This window comes from Penicillium samsonianum (assembly GCF_028829775.1).
Source record: "Penicillium samsonianum strain IBT 33392 chromosome Unknown utg000003l_segment0_segment0, whole genome shotgun sequence".
NCBI classification, from domain to species: Eukaryota; Fungi; Ascomycota; class Eurotiomycetes; order Eurotiales; family Aspergillaceae; genus Penicillium; species Penicillium samsonianum.
Genome location: NW_026643261.1, coordinates 6,146,040 through 6,165,263, shown reverse-complemented (window position 1 = coordinate 6,165,263; position 19,224 = coordinate 6,146,040). Strand labels below are relative to the sequence as shown.

At 47.6% G+C, this 19,224-nt stretch overlaps 7 protein-coding genes across 7 annotated transcripts; 4 read left to right on the top strand and 3 right to left on the bottom strand.

The window, feature by feature from the left end:
* Positions 1 to 140: 140 nt before the first annotated feature.
* N7471_006004 (putative oxidoreductase, 2OG-Fe(II) oxygenase family) lies at positions 141 to 1,293 on the top strand (the record flags this gene model as incomplete). The annotated part of the gene is made up of 2 exons (XM_057278723.1): positions 141 to 524; positions 586 to 1,293. 2 exons carry the CDS (start codon positions 141 to 143, stop codon positions 1,291 to 1,293), a joined length of 1,092 nt encoding a protein of 363 aa, XP_057138333.1.
* A 2,755-nt stretch (positions 1,294 to 4,048) lies between these two features.
* Positions 4,049 to 5,957, bottom strand: N7471_006003 (uncharacterized protein). The gene is made up of 3 exons (XM_057278722.1): positions 5,651 to 5,957; positions 4,761 to 5,588; positions 4,049 to 4,686 (listed from the first exon to the last, which is right to left on the bottom strand). Exons 1-3 carry the CDS (start codon positions 5,788 to 5,790, stop codon positions 4,575 to 4,577), a joined length of 1,080 nt encoding a protein of 359 aa, XP_057138332.1. The 5' UTR covers positions 5,791 to 5,957; the 3' UTR covers positions 4,049 to 4,574.
* A 2,822-nt stretch (positions 5,958 to 8,779) lies between these two features.
* N7471_006002 (flavin adenine dinucleotide pyrophosphatase) lies at positions 8,780 to 11,727 on the top strand (the record flags this gene model as incomplete). The annotated part of the gene is made up of 4 exons (XM_057278721.1): positions 8,780 to 9,794; positions 9,871 to 10,735; positions 10,808 to 10,974; positions 11,094 to 11,727. Exons 2-4 carry the CDS (start codon positions 10,157 to 10,159, stop codon positions 11,725 to 11,727), a joined length of 1,380 nt encoding a protein of 459 aa, XP_057138331.1. The 5' UTR covers positions 8,780 to 9,794; positions 9,871 to 10,156.
* Positions 11,728 to 12,722: 995 nt separating this feature from the next.
* On the bottom strand, positions 12,723 to 13,675 carry N7471_006001 (Ras family protein; the record flags this gene model as incomplete). The annotated part of the gene is made up of 4 exons (XM_057278720.1): positions 12,723 to 12,961; positions 13,074 to 13,349; positions 13,468 to 13,582; positions 13,664 to 13,675. 4 exons carry the CDS (start codon positions 13,673 to 13,675, stop codon positions 12,723 to 12,725), a joined length of 642 nt encoding a protein of 213 aa, XP_057138330.1.
* Positions 13,676 to 16,406: 2,731 nt separating this feature from the next.
* Positions 16,407 to 16,979, top strand: N7471_006000 (uncharacterized protein; the record flags this gene model as incomplete). Its single annotated transcript, XM_057278719.1, has 1 exon — positions 16,407 to 16,979. One exon carries the CDS (start codon positions 16,407 to 16,409, stop codon positions 16,977 to 16,979), a length of 573 nt encoding a protein of 190 aa, XP_057138329.1.
* A 171-nt stretch (positions 16,980 to 17,150) lies between these two features.
* Positions 17,151 to 18,008, bottom strand: N7471_005999 (shikimate dehydrogenase family protein; the record flags this gene model as incomplete). The annotated part of the gene is made up of 1 exon (XM_057278718.1): positions 17,151 to 18,008. One exon carries the CDS (start codon positions 18,006 to 18,008, stop codon positions 17,151 to 17,153), a length of 858 nt encoding a protein of 285 aa, XP_057138328.1.
* A 271-nt stretch (positions 18,009 to 18,279) lies between these two features.
* On the top strand, positions 18,280 to 19,206 carry N7471_005998 (shikimate dehydrogenase family protein; the record flags this gene model as incomplete). Its single annotated transcript, XM_057278717.1, has 1 exon — positions 18,280 to 19,206. The coding sequence occupies one exon, from the start codon at positions 18,280 to 18,282 to the stop codon at positions 19,204 to 19,206; it is 927 nt and encodes a 308-aa protein (XP_057138327.1).
* Positions 19,207 to 19,224: the final 18 nt, after the last annotated feature.

The following is a 19,224-nucleotide window of genomic DNA, read 5'->3' as shown; positions in this document are numbered from 1 at the left end:
CCCGCATATACCATCTTTGAGGTCAATATATTGCAGGCCACCACCCGCGGATTAAAAGTGTAACACAACATCTGCATAAACACTTTGAGATAGTTATTGTTATTGTCTACTATTGATTCCCTGATCTTGCTCATACCAACATGCAGTCTCAGACCGATAAAAAGGATATCCTCAACAACTTCCCAGGGCTTGCACCCTTCCCAGATGACGTCTCTACAGCACCCCTGCTTCGACTATCGTCCGGAAAGCTGCTAGCAGGTGACCATACAGAGCATGAAAGACTGTTCCAAGCATCTACCGATATTGGATTCTTCTATCTCGATTTAACCGACTCAGAGCAAGGCTCATCACTCCTCGGCGACGCAGATAATCTGTTCCAAGTCGGCGAGAGACTATTTGAGCTGAGTCTTGAGGAGAAACAACAGTATGATTTCAGCGGACAGAATTCTTACTTTGGATACAAAGCGCAGGGAGCTGCGGTGGTTGACAAGCAGGGGAATCTGGACCGGAACGAGTTCTACAATGTACGTCAGTACTAAGCACATCCACTTGGACCTTCACAACAGCTGACGCAACCATCTGCAGGTTTCCAAAGACGATATTTTAGGCGTCAGTGATCCTCTGCCAGCACCAGAGACCCTGAATAAAAGCCGAGCCCGACTGGGATCATTCATGCAAGGATCACATGCAATCGTAACCCTAATTCTGGACATCCTGAACGATCAACTTGCCCTACCAAAAGACACGTTATCCAATCTACACCGACAACAAGCGGTAAGCGGTGACCAGGTGCGGTTCGTCAAAGCCCCACCACAGCCAGTAGACGACAGACGCACCGCGCTGGGCCAGCACACCGACTTTGGAAGCGTGACGGTTCTTTTCAACCGACTGGGGGGACTGCAAGTGCTACCGCCCGGTGCTGATGCCGAATGGGTCTATGTCAGACCACTTCCTGGTCATGCTATTGTAAACCTTGGGGATGCAATGGTCAAGTTTACGAATGGGCTGTTTCGGTCGAACATTCACCGGGTTGTGGCACCGCCGGGGCTCCAGGCTGAGTCGACGCGGTACAGTCTCGTGTACTTTGCACGACCTGAGGATAGTGTGATGTTGCGTCGGTTGGAGGGATCTAATCGGATTCCTCTTATGGAAGATGGTGAGAGTGAAGAGGAAATCAATAGCAAGGACTGGATTATTCGGCGGGCTTTGGGTCGTCGGGTGGACCGTGTTAATGATCTTGATTTTGAGAAGTCTGCAGGGACGGAGCAACTAAGTCGGAGGATCAAGGTTTAGCATTACATTAACGGTATGTTGTGATTAATCAATATGCGGAACCTTGGAATGGGGTTCCGACTTGGAGTTGAATGGGTTTGCAAGTGACGTGTTAGTGTACGTACCTCGTTAGAAAAGGGGAGACGGTCATTCCTACGATCTATAGTCGTGGTATGCAGATATAGAACAGTCTGACCATTTGTGGATGTTAGAACTAATACGGACAACTATGGAAGACGACACCCATGACTTCACTCCTAAGTTGTCCAGATCGGGAAGGTACCCATTCTAGTCAGAGTATTGTTTTTAGTTGCGACTATTTGTATATCTCAGACCCCCTAAATTTAAGGTAGTCAATTTTTTCATTAGTCGATCTTCCATCGATGGAGATTTCTAATCAAAATAAAAAGAAATAAAGCCATGAAAGATAGCCTCGACAAGGGGCAAAGCTAGCAGAAACAATCGAATCCACCAAGCACAAGAGATGTACGGAGTACTCCGTACTTTCTACTACACTCCTTTGGGCAAGAGTGTTTACTCTAAATTAGCCTCCTGACCCATGAAGACAAACTTTAAGTAGATTAAGGAAAATATATCCTTCCAACGGGCGGTTAGAATTCCCAGAAGGCATGACAGGTCCGATTCTTCAACCCGGTACTTTGGTAAAGACAGTTCAATTCGGTGAAGAGAATCTAGACTCTCCCCCAAGACCGCAGCGTTTGTATTCGTCATACGTTGTATTTCAGCGATATTGTCCACGGGTGGAAATAAAAGATGATGCCTCTAAATAGAGTACGGAGTAGTTACAGAGTATCCTCTTCGGTACTAATATGATATGCAACGTGGCACATTACACATTCTCCCTAAACTAGAAAATAGTATACTAGTGCAATCCGACATCGTGGATATTGACGTGCCAAGATCTAGATGTAGTAGAGGATCTAACCTCATTGAATTGGCTACATATTGACGCAAGGCTGGCACTGGGCAAACGTTTGCTCCAACATGACAACCTGTTCTCTCATTTTTTTCCTCTGTTGATCATCCACAATCTACCAGATTCAGTCACATACTTTGAACTGTAGAAACTGTTATAGAACTTCTGTTATTTCATATTTTCTAGTGAAGACAGCGAGTCAGCGTTTTTTGCCTGACGGGTCTCGGCCAGCTGGCGCATTTTCACCCGCTACGGTGTAGAGCAAAGTAGAACAAAAAGACCAAAATAGCTTCTTGATTGGGTTAGTTGACCGTTGAAATGGATTCCAGCCTGCCCCCAGCCACTATTAAAATTTGGAAAAAAAGAACACATTTCGGGCGTGTTTCCCCCAGCGTTCAATTCCCAGCGCTCTGGAACTGGGTTATCCACTCTTGCTCCGAAGCGACCATTTTCCCCCTAACTTATTGGCGGCATTATCCTCCGTGCATATTTCAGGTACTTTTGAACGAACCCTCACATAAGTAGACCGTGTGTAGACCTCGGGATTTGAGAAAATGCAAACCCCGCGACCCAACAATCTGGATGTTCTATGCGATAATGCGCTGTGACAGCGGGTAACCCTTCCGTCTCCGGGCTTCTGGGTTTACGCCCTGATGAGTCAGTTCCCTGCAGTAGTTTACATACTCGGCTGCTCCGTGGCTGGTAGTTCAACCGGAGGATCTCCGGAATTACTTTGTTGGGATAGGTGACAGGGGTATGGTACATTTATTAAGCGGGAAAAAGCAAAAAACATATATCGATCTTGAACCGGGCCATTTTGAACTAGTCTGATCAATGGATAAGCTACTCGGTATCTTAGAAACCATCGAATACGAAATCCTCTTAAAACCTTCAAACCTTCAAACCCACAACCCCATCAGCCCACACCGATCCATACTACAACAGGAAACAGTCGAGCGAAGTCAAAGCCCCAGAAATCGAGATATCAGCAGCAATGGGTGATTCTTCCAGGCCAATAAGCATCGCCCTATATTCCGTCCTATTTGCCCCACTATGCAGTATTATGGCCTGACTTGGCTTTTTAATGTGCTCCGTTCTGGGAAAACAGTCCTTGCAACAAAACTGTGTATATTGTGAAAAAAAAAATCACGGAGTACCAAATGCTCGGTAATCCCCCGCTGCCGCTGTCAAAGCCATGTAGCATTCTCAATTGGGTCCAATCTATATATACAAAAATAAAATAAAAAGGCTCGGACCGTCCAAACGGAACCACACGGGCTGTGTTGTCCACTTTACCCACTCTGCTCCAAAGTCACTTTTACAACGCTAAACTCATAGAACTGTACGGAGTATTCCGTATTTAGGTTTCAAATGTGGTACGATGTACGTCCTCTTCGGCCGAAATCACTCTTCTACAAATGCGTCCCACGGAAGAGTTCCGGTTTGTGCTCACCTTCCGTGGCGCTATGCCACCCACATCATTTGACGGTGAATATTAGCCCGGGAAATAGGGCATTAGAATATATTTGGAATCATTGGAATAAGCGTCAGATAAACGAAAAAAGGCAAAAAGTAGGCACGATGCACGATGTACTTCGACGAGGCAATTGCACATGCATGTACCCACTGTGTAGCATGACGTAGGAAATTATTAATGTGGATCAGAGCGCGTGAGTTAGGAATAACCGCCGTTGGGAACGGAGAGGGGTATGGTGCAACGTTCTTTTTCGGGTCTCGTCTGTATTCAAAGTACTGTAGAATGACGTGTGCTATCCCAGGAAATGGAAACCGGGCGCGATATAGTCTATTTTTGTGGCGAAATAGAATTCCTGGTTTAGGTCACTGTTTGGCATTACCGCCGAGTTTCATACTCTGACAGTTGAATACTGTACTACCATATTTACATATGTAAATCAAGCCACCCGACAATATGTTTACAACGTATTGCGTAGTATACGATATGCACGTCCGCCCCCGGCCGTCATGGAAATGTACACATCATCGGGATCCGTATCGGGGGCGCACGCGCAGGTACATATGTGGTAACCTAGAAATTGGGAAAAGAGGCGTTGGTAGTTCAGTTCCGGTGCAGAGTCCTGGAGCTGACCCCGGTCAGAGAAATGAGTTCGTTTCAATGCGTAGAAGTTAATGCCATCCAATATATGCGTATGTTATGTATGTTCTGTCTTGGTAGGGCCACGGAATATAAAAATAAACAAAGCTTTCTCATCGGAAAGGATCGAGTTTGAGGTAGTACGAATAGCGCAGGAGATAAAATCAGTAGGAGTAAACGGGGGATGTCATAAAGGATTGTGTTGGTCGGCTGTAAATATAAATCGGGTTGACAACGATATATGTTCCAAGCTCAAGCTGCCGCTTCAACAATGTCTGGTGTTTGTTCAAGCGCCATAGCTGCTAACTTCTCTTCAATGCTCCTGAGAACCTCGGGGCTTGTTTCTGGTTTGACTTTCTTAGGTCTGCAAAGAAAAGAAATTGAATGTTAGCAAGAAATTCCAAACCATATATCCTGTAGGGTTGATATCACACGTACGGGATTCGTCTAGTTTCATCACACTTCGCCTGACCACAATTCGAACAAGTTTGCGCATTACCTTGGAACCAAGTATCACAGACATGACATTCATAATGGACTCGGCGACGAGGTTTCTTCCACGTGCGCTCAGGTCTGGGCTTGGGCGGATCAGCATCGCCCGCATAGCCATCAGGATATTTGTCGAGTTTAGCCGGGTCCCGCGGGCATATCTTGCAGCGTACATGGCTGCAATTTGGGCATTCCTTGGAACCGGGGGTAAAGATCGAGGTGCAGACGTGACAGTAGCGGTGGACACGCTGGCGCACCGGCCGACGGACGAAATCCTGGCCGCCGGTGGGCGACGGCATTTTGATAGAAATTTCCTTGGTGGTGCTGAGCTTGAGGTGCGAGGTCCTGGGGAATAGGCGGGGTTGGTAGACGTAGGCCTCTGGGTTCTTGGGCTTGCGGGTTGACGGTTCGCCATCCTTGTTGCGGGCGGTTGGGTATCGGGGACACTTTGTGCAGCGGGTATGCTGGCAGTTGACGCATACTTTCTCTGCACCGAAGGTTGTTTCACAGCGGTGGCAGGTACGGTGCACTCGCATGCGGATTGGCTTCGTTACGCGGGTTAGCTGGAGGTCCGGGGGTGTCTTCCAGTCGCTGGTGTCGACGGTCAGGCCGTATTTGGCGAAGAGGGCGCGCGCCTTTTCCTGCTGGGTCGAGCTGTAGCTGGTGAACATGACTGGAGCTGGTGGGCTGAGCTCCTGGGCTGGTGCTGGCGCTGTCGCTGGTACTGGTGCGGATACTGGTACTGGTGCTGGTGCCGGTGATGTTGCCTTTGGTGCACTATATTTAGGCAATGCTAGTCAGCATGTAGTGTTGAAGTAGAAGAATATTGTATATCGTACGTAGTTTCAACTGGAGCGGCTGCCCCAGGAGTTATAGATTGTCGTTTGGACATTGACCGAGGGCGAAGGACGGTCTTCATACGCTTAAGGTATTTAGAGAAGCCCTCGGGCTTGTCTTCGGGGCGACCATCTTGAGACATTATTCAATGGAACTGGAATGTAATAACAAATGCTTTGCTGATATCCAAAGCGTCGAGACTCATTCCACGCAAAACATGTCAAATGTGAAGAATATCAAAGTGGACCGGAGGTGGGATTTCCGTGCAGAAGTTGACAGGAGGGAAAGGTAGGGACAACCCAGTTATTATAGAAATCGAATTAGGAATCAAACCTAAAATACCAAAAGAGGTATTGTATAACAATTGTATAAAATAAAAAGTCCAAAGCTCAGACGTGGGGATTCCGATACTGTGGTTCAGTGGATTCGGATGGGCTGGGATGCTATTGAATATTTCAATGATTTATTATTTTATTCCTTTTGCTTTTAAAAGGATTTGATTTTTATAGTTTTATTCGATTTTTTCACTACAAAGTATAGGACCTTTTCTCCGGGCATAGTGGATAATACATGGGCAAAAGTACTTCTCCATACTAACCCTTGTAACGAAATACCGACAATCAGGTACCGAGCATATGATGAACTGGGTAAAGCCCTCGTAATTCCGACATCTCCTATTTAGTCTCTGATGTGCATCCCCACTCTTTCTCCTCCAACCCGGTGACACCTTGAAAAAAACAAAATGGCTTTGGCCTCGAAACTCTGTGGCTTCAGGAGATTCTCTCCATAACAACTATATCCGAGAATAGTGTGCTATTTAACTGGCTCCCGGCGTACATCAGACATGGTGCCCCCTGTTTCTTGGCATGCCATTGGTTCGTCTAGACGTCCCATCTTGGACTACCTTCACGGGGCAACGATTGTGTTTAGTCACGCTTAGTACGGAGTACAAAAGTACAAAGTACAAGATACACTTATATACTCTTCCGTCCCCGGCGGTCGACCGATGGCGTGGCATACGATGAAGTCTCGAGCCCAAGGGTGGGCCGGGGCACCGGGAAGGAGTGACATCTGGCTCCAGCTGGTCTCCCTACGGCAGCACCCGCCATCCCGGCTGCCTTTCCAGAAACAGCTAACTTATTGGTCTATCAGTGGGAGCGGATCGGGGGGAAAAATTAGTCGAGGGGCACATGAGTGATGAGCGTGTCTTTCATTTTCCTCGTTATTGTGGTCGATCAGGAGGTTCGAATGAGTTCCCTTCCCTTTGAAACCGGGATTTGAACTGCCGTGGAGATACCGAACTCGTTTACAGATAGAGTTTGGGTCTTTTCTTCACGGCCTTGTACTATAATAACTTGTACGATGTACGATGTACTCCCTATGTGCACGGGTACTTGGTATAACTCATTATTTGCATTTATTGGGTATCTTTCCTTTTTCGTTACAGTAGTGCTCTCTTATAGTGCTGACTGGATTATCGGTTACTGGGACTGTGAAGAAGTCCATGCAGAATCCAGAAGCCTATGCGGAATCCATCTAGCAAGGGTGGCAAAGGAAAGGACCTCTGACACACGGGTATCTCTCCGACGATTGGACTAGAAGAGACTATGCATGATGCATGACACGGGGATCCCAAAGCGCGCAGTACAAAAGTATAAACACGAGCAGTTCGTCTTACGATTTACGATGTACTCCGCAACTGATGAAACCCAAGGAAAATCAAATAAAAAGAAAAGAAAAGTGCTAGGGAGATTTGAAAGTGACTTCGACCCGGTATGCACTACTGCAGTAGTTGCAGACGTAACTCAACCGTTGATCATGCCATTTTCGAATTTTATCCCCTCAACGCAACGGGCTTTTTAGCCTGTCAATTGTTCTTAGCCTTGTCATTTTTGAACCTGCAATAATAAGTGGGCCTTAATAATTGATTATAAACCTGGGAAACCTGAGATAATAATATAATATTATTCTTATAAAATCCAGCAGGGCCAGCCCCTTAGGAAAGGAATTTCCCTAAAATTTCCCTCATATAAAAAGTGGACCCCAGAGGATGTGGGACGGGTGAGAGTGGACCCCGAGGTGGTCGGATCGCTGGTCCCAGTGGTGAATCCCGAGTTAACCAAGATTAAAACATGTAACTGATTTTGATATCCTTCTTATATACATATGTATGTTGTAGTCTGGATGCCAATCTACTAGATACCTAGGGAGAACATACGATCGCACATCGTGTCTGAAACAGCAATACTCCCTGTACTTGATTATCCCAGCGGGCCTTCTGCATGCAGTAAGCATGAATGACCCGTCCCATTCCCATGTGCACGGAAAGTATACACCTGCACAATTGGATATACAGAATGGAAAAATGGGTACTCCGTACATACTACATATACTGTATGCTGTATAACTAGTGTATAGTGTATCCTGTACACCGTAATCCAGAATATTAGCCTTTGATCTCCCTACAAGAGTACTTTACACTTCATATATGCTAATGATACTCTACAACATTACATTAACCCTGTATTCTTCCAACCTGTCTACAAATACATATCATGCCACCCCCTTTATATAACCTACCTCCATATCACTGTGGTACTGTGCATTACTACTCGACCCGGCGCAATGGCCCCGGGGTAAAGCCACACACGGATGACACGCCCGCTTTGCCACCGCCATTCCAGATATCGAATCATTGTCGGGATTTCGGCCTCTTGTACCATCCCGTTGGCTGCATGAATTGTATTGATATTAGTATTATTACACGGTGTACAATGTTGAATTATTAGGAAGATAATTCAAGGTCTAATAGCAATGTATCTATAAACCGCGCACATTGTAAAAGGATCCTTGACCTTTTCACGTGTAGTAAACCACAACTCGACAAGACACTAGTCTCACGATGAACCTCTAGACCACACAACCTGCACAGACCAAACCGACCAACTTCCGGCTAAACAGGAAAATCAGAGTTTAGTGAACGGTGGAGAGCAAGGGCATCTCGTAGTGGGCGATCACATTTGCAGACGGACCAATCAACCACTGCCATATATGTTGCATGTCCACTTCAATCCAACACGTTGCAAGAAAACAGGACAAGCCACCAATTGTATCAATCAAAAGACACGGAATCTTTTTCAGCGGCTACATACATGCCGGGATCAGCGAAGTCAATGGAGCGTATGGATTACGGGCTACGAAGATGATCATCGGGCCCCAAAAGTCGTGTGATATTGAAAAGATTTTGTGCTGGATACCTGGGTTGCTTCCCTAGTGAGCACTAGGTCTAGTTGCATCGATTAGCCTGGGTGTTAATCTGCGGCTGGCGGCGATCGATGGCTTAGCTGAAGAGATGCAGGGCACATCGCCCCTCTGGGTAGGAGGACTGGCTATTCGTGAATGAGGGATGGTAATGATAACAAAACCCCATTACAAGCGTTTTGTCCTTAGGCCCTAGGCCATACAGCGCCAACCGACTAAAACGTATGCCGGCTGAGCTTAGGTGAGTATCGGCATTCCCGAATGACAGGTCTTGGCCACACCCTTTTAGGAAACACAAAACAGGACTACCGAGAGTACATAACTCGTGAGATCTACCACTAGCTCGGGTGTACGAACTGCACCGTTGTAAACCATCTGATTGATAGATCACAAATTCCATTCTTGGGACGATGCTCCTGTGTGATCGACGCCAGCTTGAGATCCCGGAAATTAGGTTGGTCTAGTCAGCCAAGTGCATGTCAGATTTCGAATTCCAGAAATACATTCGACACCCGCATAGGGTGTCTGTGTGTACATGGGCGGCATTTACAAGCCAATAGGATCCAGCCAATCCGCAAAAAAAACCAAAAGCAAAACGCCCTCTATACAAAACCCACGCCTTGGGTATATGCTCAATCCACCGACGAAAATGCTCCCCCAATCAAGAGACGCATTGACTAGCCCAGGCGGCTTAATCCGACCCGGTCAGCTTCGACTTGATGTCGATGATATCTTCATCGGCTTCCACCTCAATCACCCGGTTGACTTGGGCACTGGTGCGCATCAGCTCCACTGCGTTTGCATACGACATGCGTTGCATCGGGTTGCAGTTTTCAGGGAGCCAGTAGAGGAGAACGTAAGGGACTGAGGGACGTCCGTCTTTCTGTGAGTGCATCTCATTTAGCACAACGTGTGTCATATCTGTATTTTCGATAGACAACTTACGGTGGTCATTGGGTAGCTGAGGAGAATGAAACGTGGTGAGGATTCGGGAAGATCATCGGCCAGATCTTCCATCTTGGAGTAGATTTCATCGTCTTGCGGCCGGATCTCCTGGGTCTTTGCATCAATGATATCTATCATGCGTCACTTGTCAGCTTGAGATACAGGCAAGGATACCGATATGGCTGTGGCTGGCACTATGTACGTGCTATATAGCCCGGCTTCTGTCGAGATGCATGGGAGATGGGGGAAAGCGCAGATTTAGGGACCCATACAGATGATAGCTTGCGCATCCTTGGCTCTCGATGTGCCCAGACGGAACTTGCGCAGCTTCTCCTTGGTCTCGGGCGAGAACGAATATAGTCGTGAATCAGACTACCATAAGTCAGCACCTCGGTGGGGGAAATTTGGGAGCAGTTCGCATGGCCTATGCCTGGTGCGGGGAGACATCTCACCATTTTGGACGTCAACTATGGGACACGCAGAAAAGTCAAGTAAACGAAAGCCCTGAGTCTAGTGCTAATAATGCACTGAATAAAGATGATACTGGTTTGTCCGATCTGAAAAACGGAGAAGGCTGTAGGAATGTGAAGACGATGGAAATGCGGGCGGAGTGTCCCTGTTCCCCCACTTCACTTCCTCTGCGCTTTGAACGAACAGACCCGAATTACTCCTACACCTATACCTTCATGCTCAACCGACTGAATCTACTGACGCGACACTTCTCACGCCCATTCAGTCCCTCTCGCCCAATCAGCCCCTCCTTCTCGACCCCGTCCCTGGCCCCTCGTTCAGATCCGTCCGCGATGACATCAGCCGCGCACCCGAAGCCCATCCACACGGCAGCATGCCTCATTATTGGCGATGAGGTTCTGGGTGGAAAGGTAATTTGAGATATCCATAGGCTCCGTCATGAGCAGAACGAAGATTCTAACATTACCTCAACCGACCCTTAGACCATCGACACCAACTCGCCCTACCTAGCCAAGTTCTGCTTCTCGCTTGGCATCGAACTGAAGCGAGTCGAGGTCATCCCCGACGATGAAGAGGATATAATAGAAGCCGTACGACGCATGAGCTCCCGCTATGACTTCGTAGTCACCAGCGGCGGCATTGGGCCCACGTGCGTACAACCCCGTCCCTAGTTTCTCCGCATCCAAAGCAACACATCCACGCCGACAGTGCGCAAGCAACGCGATGCTTCATACAAACCCGCAGCTAACACATATGCCCCATTTACAGACACGATGATATCACATACTCCGCGATCGCCAAGGCATTCAACCTGAAGCTGGAATTGCATCAGCTGGCCTTCGAGCGCATGAAGCGTCTCTCCAAGCCCCATCCCATGCAACTCAACTTCGACTGGGAAACACCATCGCCGGGCCTCACCGCCAAGCTGCGCATGGTCGAGCTGCCCTTCGACCCGAAGGTCTCCGCCGAGTCACAGGCCGTGTTCGTCGCCGACGACCTGTGGGTGCCGATCGCGGTGGTGAACGGAAATGTGCACATCCTGCCCGGCGTGCCGCGGCTCTTCGAGCGCCTGCTTCTGAGCTTGAAGCCCTTGCTTATCCCCCGTTTGACCGACCCGGAAGGCAAGGGGACGTTCCGCTTGATGATCAGCACGCCGTTGCCTGAGAGTGCGGTGGCGCCGTACCTGACTGAGCTGGCGGCTAAGGTTGAGCCTCGGGGGATCAAGGTTGGCAGCTATCCGCGTTGGGGTAAAAAGCGTAATACTGTTACTTTGGTCGGCGCGGATAAGGCTTACATGGAGTCCTTGACCAGTGAGGTTGAGGAAAATGTTCAGGGTAAGCTGGTTGCCAAGGAGGATGAGTTGGATCCTCCGTCGGACTCGGACCATGTTTACAGCCAGTAGTTTGTCTATTGATATGTTATCTTGGGAGCAAACTGCGATGCTTAAAATACGCACGGCACATAGAGCATACCCATTCGAGATGTATATTTCCAGTTAAAGTGTTAAACATCTCAATATTGACCAAGCTAGATTATCACATGAAGCTACAACCGTGACTCCTGCATTAATAACATCCCATGATCTAGTAGCTGTCATAGCAGCCTTGCAATAAGGGAACCCTTGTCAACAGCTCATTATATGAACCTTGATATACCAAAGCAGTAGCCTTAGGAATCAGACTGAATAGATCGCACCACCGGGGATAGACGGGCATAGCTTCATACGCGGAGCATTCGACAGTAGATAGAACAATCAAGATACCAGGATAACCCAAAAGACAATGGTACACGCCGCAACGATGGAACGCATGGAATCCACCTTGCTATGAAAGAGCATATATTGACAGTCGTGTCGTCTCGTGGGAGCGACAAGGATAATGGTAATAAGAGGCGATAGATAACAAACACCAGGGATCTTTCGCAAAGACTTGAACAGTAAAAAGACAATAAAAAACGAACTAAAACAAAGACGCAATCGGACAACAAAAGGGGAATCAAAATGTTTCGTGAGACGAGGTTGGGCGTCAAGGTCGGCAGTCATCAAGAATGCGAGTCCATTGAAGAACCCACAAACATCCGTAACGCAAACGACAATGCCACTTCTTTGGTATTTTTTTCTGGTTTGGTTGTTTTCTGTTCTGTCGAGGTTGCAATCTTTCGTTTTGCATTCTCCGTATTTCCCATTTGTGATTCGAGTGGCGGGTTGCAGATTAAGGCCATTCAAAGGTAAACAAGATATCCAACTTTTCCAAGGGCAGGGTGTGCACCACGCCCTTGGACATATAAATCCTTCCCGTAACTCTTCCCGACATGTGCTGCGTATTTCGGATTCGGAGTTGTTTCGAGATTCGAGGGCATCGCAGCGATTCGGATCAATTTGGTATGCTGGCATTTTTTTTACATGATGACGCACTTCGAGCAGCAGCCAGCGCTCTCGCCCGGGTCGCTCACGTCCATCTTGCCCTCTGGTGCGCGGGCACCGAACGCGCCGGATCCGGAGGGGTACGAGGACATCTCCTTGTTGTAGCGACGGATCTCGCGGACGAGGTCGTAGAAGGCGTTCTCGACGTTGATGCGGGACTTGGCGGAGGTTTCGATGAACTTGCAGCCGAATTGGCGGGCGAGCGCTTCGCCCTCTGTTGTACGCGATGAATTGTCAGCCACAGAATTGGGATTCGGATTTAGGTTCCAAGGAGAGAGTTCAAAGGGAGAGTTCAGGGGAGGTTGGATGTAGAGATGGAAACATACCCTGCTCGGAGACCACACGCTCCTTTTCCAAATCGCACTTGTTCGCAACAACGATGATGGGGAAGTAATCCTTGTCCTTGACGCGCAGGATTTGCTGTTGGAAGGTCATGATTTCTTCGAAGGATTGGCGCGACGTAATGGAGTAGATGAGCAGGAATCCCTCGCCGGTTCGCATGTATTGTTCTCGCATAGCCGAGTATTCCTCCTGGCCTGCTGTATCCAGGACATCCAACAAAGCGACTTCATCATCGATCACACACTGCTTGCGGTAGGAATCTGTAGGCGGAAGAATATTCCGAATCAGCTATGTTGTTCAACTGGGGTCCGACACCCCTGGGAAGACGCGACACGATCCGCGCAGTTGATGAAATGGGGGGTGCTTCGAAGTGCTCACCTTCAATTGTTGGATCGTACTCGTCAACGAAGTGGCTCTGGATCAGCTGGATGGTCAAGCAGGACTTGCCGACGCCACCACCGCCGACAACCACCAGCTTGTATTCTCTTAGGAACTGTTGAGAAACACGGGGTTAGCTATTGGGAATGTCCACAGGTCTGATTCGGGAGCACATTGGATGGATAACAATGCTCACCTTTGAGGCCATTATGAGTTAGTTTCAAGTAGAGAAGATGAAAAAAGGAGATATTAAGTCGATCAGAAAGGAATCGCAGGACAATTTAAAGCGAAATCCACCTTAAGTCCTAAAAAAAACAAAGGGAGAATTAGGGGGAGAGTTCGGAGGTTGGAACTGGCGGGAAGAAATAAATGGAGAAAACCACGGAGAAGCTTCCAAAGTTGTTCTTCGAGAATTTTTATTAGTTCAAATCCCAAGGTCTGGGGTAAACAAAAGGATTTAAAATAATAAAAAAACAAAGAGATCTTGTTTCTTTTTTTTTCTCTTCTCCTTCTAGAGAAAACAGAATCAAAAGAAGAAGGGAAAGAAGGGGCGAAGGGAAATTCAGGAGATAGTGGGGAGAAAATGGTGATTGGGCCAGAAAAAGGGGACATGCGCGCCATTCAATATGGTGATTGCTTTTATATTTACGAACTACTTTATCTTTTTATTTTTATTTTTTTCTTTTGATGACATTTCCAGTGTTGTTTTGTTGCTTTTTCTATTGCAGCCTGATCTATATAGCAGTGCTGTCGCCTTGTATCTCCCTAAATATGTAAACAACTTCTCCTTTCTCCATTCCAATTCCGAGGTAATATATGGCTTTGGTACGCTACTAAATTGTATCTCTACCAGGGGCATTGATTGGCTTAGGCCACGGCCCCATTGAGGAACGTGCAATTAACGACAATATATAGCGGAGATTATATTATGCCTTCTCCTTTTACTCGCAATCTACACTAAGTCCGCAATTACCACATAACCTGTCTCGTCCATCGGCTACAACATGTATAGCATCGTACAGAGGTCAGGAAGCCCAGTTCCTCCAGAGTGGATCCACCGTCCCGGTGGAGATGGGTCCCTCTTTGGCGCTTTTAGGGCATTGGCCTCCAATGTCCACCTATATTGCATGGAGCAGAATACCACCTACCTAGGTAGGTAGGTTGGGTTCAGAAATAACATGCACGAAGCAATCATTCAGATAACAATTCAAAGGATTGAGGTTGGGCACCAAAATAACAAGTCTGTATGGTTTGCTCGACACCGCATATTCATCTTGGCTTTCTTATACGCCTGGATGGCTTGCAGTAGACGCCCGCCTTGCATAATTGCATCATCCCGCCGCAAGACAATCACCTCTGTCACTTTTGATGATTGGATACATCGGAAAAATTCTTATTCTCGTCAACGTTCCACTCTTGGAACCATCATATACAAATCATCGGAGCGTTTGATGCCGATCAATTGATTTTTTACCAAGATCCAAGTCACGCCGTTTTTTTTTGACAGATGCCAAAGCTGCATATCGGGAATTTGATCCGTACCATTTCCCACACTTCTCTTCTTCGATGTTCTCTTAGGCCCCAATGAAGTCGGCGGCTGCTTATGAACTGCTTATATTAGCTCTGACAGGCGCAAACCCCGCGACTTAAGACTTGGATCCGGCCCCCCAAGATGTGTGCTGAGTCACATTTACGTGGATCACCTCGGGCTAGGTAATCGCTATGTCATGCTTCACCAGCCATACTTCCACACTATTTGACTCTTTACCGATGATAGACTTCTGAGAGTGATGTCAAAGCAACCAGAAAAAGAAAAAGAAAAAGAATTGCCATTCGCCATTTTTTTTTTTGTCCACGGTTCTTCCCCGGGCGCGATGCCTGTCTTGACCTAGGCGCGACTCTGTTTCTTTCCTTCCCATGGATGACTGGAACTCAATTCCTTCCAAGGTTGTGCCAAACTTAGAAGGTGCATGACTACAGAGGAGTGTCGAACAAAATGTCTCAAGGTTGGAAAAGAGCCGAGATAAAATTCCGATATTATTTAGCTGGTCAACATTCAAATTTCGGTATTGTATTCCATAGATTATTCTTAGAAGGTGAGGATTTGATAATCAGTAAGGCTGCATCCGTTTGATTTGCAATGTGGGCTGATCCTGATATGATCTGTCAGACGGACGCACGGTCTGTGATTGATCATGACTCTGTTGGTCATGCATCTGTCAGTATCCGGCAAGTAGTACGAGGGACTGTGTTTCGAAGCAGCGCTTAGCAAGAACTACGATGAGATGATAATGAGAAGACCGATAATGAGCCGCACGAAGCGATGTGATAGGAATTACTGTTGGTAGGCATTGTCCAATATCTAGTGACGAATCTACTTGCCAAGTCACACAAACGTGATACATGCCAAAATAAGTCCTTAGAACCAACAAATCTCAGGCTTGCATACAAAGTACTGTGGAGAGATCGACAGTACACATCTGTCATGCCAACGGCCAAGTGCAATTTGAAATTGAGACAACAATCCATGTAGAGTGCTTTTGTGCTGATATCAACCAATCGATAAATCTAAACTCAGAATTGTAGCTGGCCTAGGAGATAAAAGGTGCCGGACAGATACCCCGGAATCACTCAACAGCTAAGAAAAAAAGACCGAATCACACTTGACTTGACTTGGGACCAAAGGCATTACCAATCGCGCTCGACGTGCAACAAGCCATGGGGGTACAAGTGCCTGGGCACATGAGCAGAGACGATTAACACAACTTGTTAAATCCAATCTGTGGGAGATTTAAGTACCTGACTCTAAAGAAATCACCGTAATTGTGAATATAGAACGAGCGCTACCCAACTCGTGCCTACCCAACGCCCAAGGAGACTAAACAAACTGCCAACAAGCCAAACGTTGAAGATCCCGAGCATCAGCCAATCATCTCCAAATGTCTCTTGCAGATCTCAAAGTCGGCGGACTGTATGTCATTCTTCAAGCCTGTCAGGAAGCACCCGAGCCCAATGAGTTCTACTGGGGTCTATACCTCCACTCAGACTCCGTTGGAGGGATGGCATACCACATCGTAGACACAGGATCTGGGCTGAGACCTGAGCATGAGTATACTGGTAGAATCTTCGACACTCCACTTCTTACGGGCCTATTCCGAATTGCTGATATCACTCGGCCCTTGCATCCATTTGTCGACAGGGTAATAAGGTCCTATGACAGCAGCCTCAACTGCCCCGGAAGAAGCAGCAACAGCAAGTTCTGGGTTTTGAATGTCCTTGCACTACTGATTCAGCCTACATCCACGGGATGGCTTCCAGTAAACTGTCATAACCTGCCGATCTTGGAGCAGGAAATCCGCGATTGGGGTAATCGAATGTCCCAAGGGCGATGTATTTATCAAAGACCCAAGCCAATTGGATCTTCGACAATCTGTGGATTGCCAGAATGGAAAACACAGCGTGAGTTATCCAGCTCCCTCGGGAAATCTCAGTGTGGGAGGAACATCGATTGACACAAAAGCAATTGAATAAATAGCCGAATACCCAATCTATCCAACTAAATGATTCAATCATCTGAGTATGATTCCTCGTGTCGAGCGCCAATTGACCGGTGTATTATTTCGTGTTAGCAATTGCATATTATATCTGTCAAATTTCCAGAATCGGCGTATTGAATTGCAAATCTAAAGGTTGCCACCTTTAGCCATAGTAGCCCGCTCTCTATCAAGTACCACAATTGCCTCCGCCATAATCTCCCTCGGAGGCTCAAGTCCCGTCCAGAGTAGAAACTGGTCGAATGCCTGTGCGAGCAGTACCTCCACACCCGTAACCGTATCCCACCCCTGGTTCTGCTGTGCTGCCGTCAAGAGCGGTGTCTGCCTCGGCTTGTACGACATATCGACACACAAACCCCGATCCCCGAACAACGAGGAGAACTGATCTTCTGTAGTCGTTTCTGCGGGCACAGTACCGATAACGACTTCCGGCTTCTCTGGAAGATATTGGAGACTTGGGACAACCTTGATGTCAAATACATTCTTGAAATCATCTTTGACTTTCTCGGCGGTGGCCAAGGTTCGGTTCACGAGGTAAATGCGCTTTACTCCAGCTTTGTGCAGAGCGTAGAGTGCAGCTCTTGATGCGCCCCCGGCCCCGATCACTAGTCCGGTGCTGGGTTGCTTTTGTGTTTTTGTCGAGTGTGCAGCCACAATGCTATACAGACCAGACCAATCTGTGTTATCGCCGGTGATTGTACGCTCGCTGCCATTGCCGCTAACGATGAGAGTGTTGATTGCGCCGATTAATTGAGCTGTCTCGGTTTGCTCGCTGCAGAACTTGTGGGCTTGGAGCTTGTGTGGCATTGTGACACTCGCTCCGCCAAAACAATCGCTTGAAATCAATGCAGCGGCTCCGTCAATGCCGTCGGACTCGTGAATTGTGTAGGTAAAGGGAAGACCATAGTGTTGGAAGCCGGCGTTGTGGATGGTGGGTGAAACGCTGAACGATATCCCTTTGCCGAAGATGTGGAAGTTCTTTACCATGATGCCTTGAATTGAATGGTATATTGAGCAAATAAGTTGATAAATTTCCTGGGTTATAAACCCTTGGAAGTGCATAATCTCGAACTATGTGTCGCATCGGCTATGAATTTAGTCGACTGTGGATCCCATCGCCGTCAACACGGATAGTCTACATCCGCATAAAGGTCACGATTCCAGTGTAGAGACTTGAGCGTTTAAACACATTTTTAGTTATTAGTGCGACAGAATATCGCTCTCGTCTTTCTCGAATCTGACGTTTCCTTGACCAACAATGACGCAGTCGCAATCCCAAGAAATGACCCTCCACCTGGTCGGATTGGGTGTCACCCATTCCATCGCCTATAGCATGCACAACTATATTGCGAAATCTCTTGGTATCCCTTGGACATTCTATTCAACCGAATGTCCCACACTTGATGACGTGCTCAAGCTTGCTAAGGCACCCACCACCGCGGGTCTGGTAGTGACTATGCCATACAAGAACTCGATCATGAAACATGTTGACGAGCTGGATGAGCTGTCTACCATGATCGGAGCCTGCAATAATATCTATTACAAGAGTGGCACTATGCGGCTCATGTGTGGCACCAATACAGACTGGCGCGGGATCAAGGGTTGCCTTTTGGAAAAAGGCAATGAGAACGAGAGGCCATCGGCGACTTCGCCTGCCACAGCCTTGATTGTGGGAGCTGGAGGTGCGAGCCGTGCAGCTGTCTATGCCCTGTCGATGCACTTGCATTGCCCGAAAATCTATGTCTTGAATCGCGACGATCAGGAAGTTGCCAGCCTCATGCACGACACGCAAAAGCTGGCCAGGGTCCCAACGATCATCCACGTGAAAACGCTCGAGCAGGCAAAGAAGCTACCCAATCCGTACTACATCGTTGGAACCGTGCCCGATTTTGAGCCACAGACTGAGACCGAGCTCACAGTGGCTAGTGTTCTCGAGTCATTCCTGTCGCGGCCGGAAAAGGGTGTTCTGTTGGACATGTGTTTCAAACCGCGAAGAACAAGGATGATCAAACTGGGCGAGAAGCTGGGATGGCCTTGTGTGGAAGGGACGCATGTTATCGGGTACCAAATTGAGGAGCAGTGGCGTTTGTGGGCTGGGGAGGAATATGTCTTGAAACTGGACCGGGAGGGTGCATGGGATGTCTTGCTCAAGGCAGCCGAAGAGAGTAAAGGGATCAACTTCTAGTTACTGAAAATAGAGTCT

What these genes read in the sequence shown, in the direction of transcription:
- N7471_006003 (XM_057278722.1), bottom strand. Translation starts at nt 5,790, where the DNA reads ATGTCTCAAGATGGTCGCCCCGAAGACAAGCCCGAGGGCTTCTCTAAA. An exon ending in GCCGCTCCAGTTGAAACTAC is followed by an intron (nt 5,589 to 5,650) that starts GTACGATATACA and finishes GCCTAAATATAG; the next exon opens with TGCACCAAAGGCAACATCAC. An exon ending in GATGAAACTAGACGAATCCC is followed by an intron (nt 4,687 to 4,760) that starts GTACGTGTGATA and finishes TTTTCTTTGCAG; the next exon opens with ACCTAAGAAAGTCAAACCAG.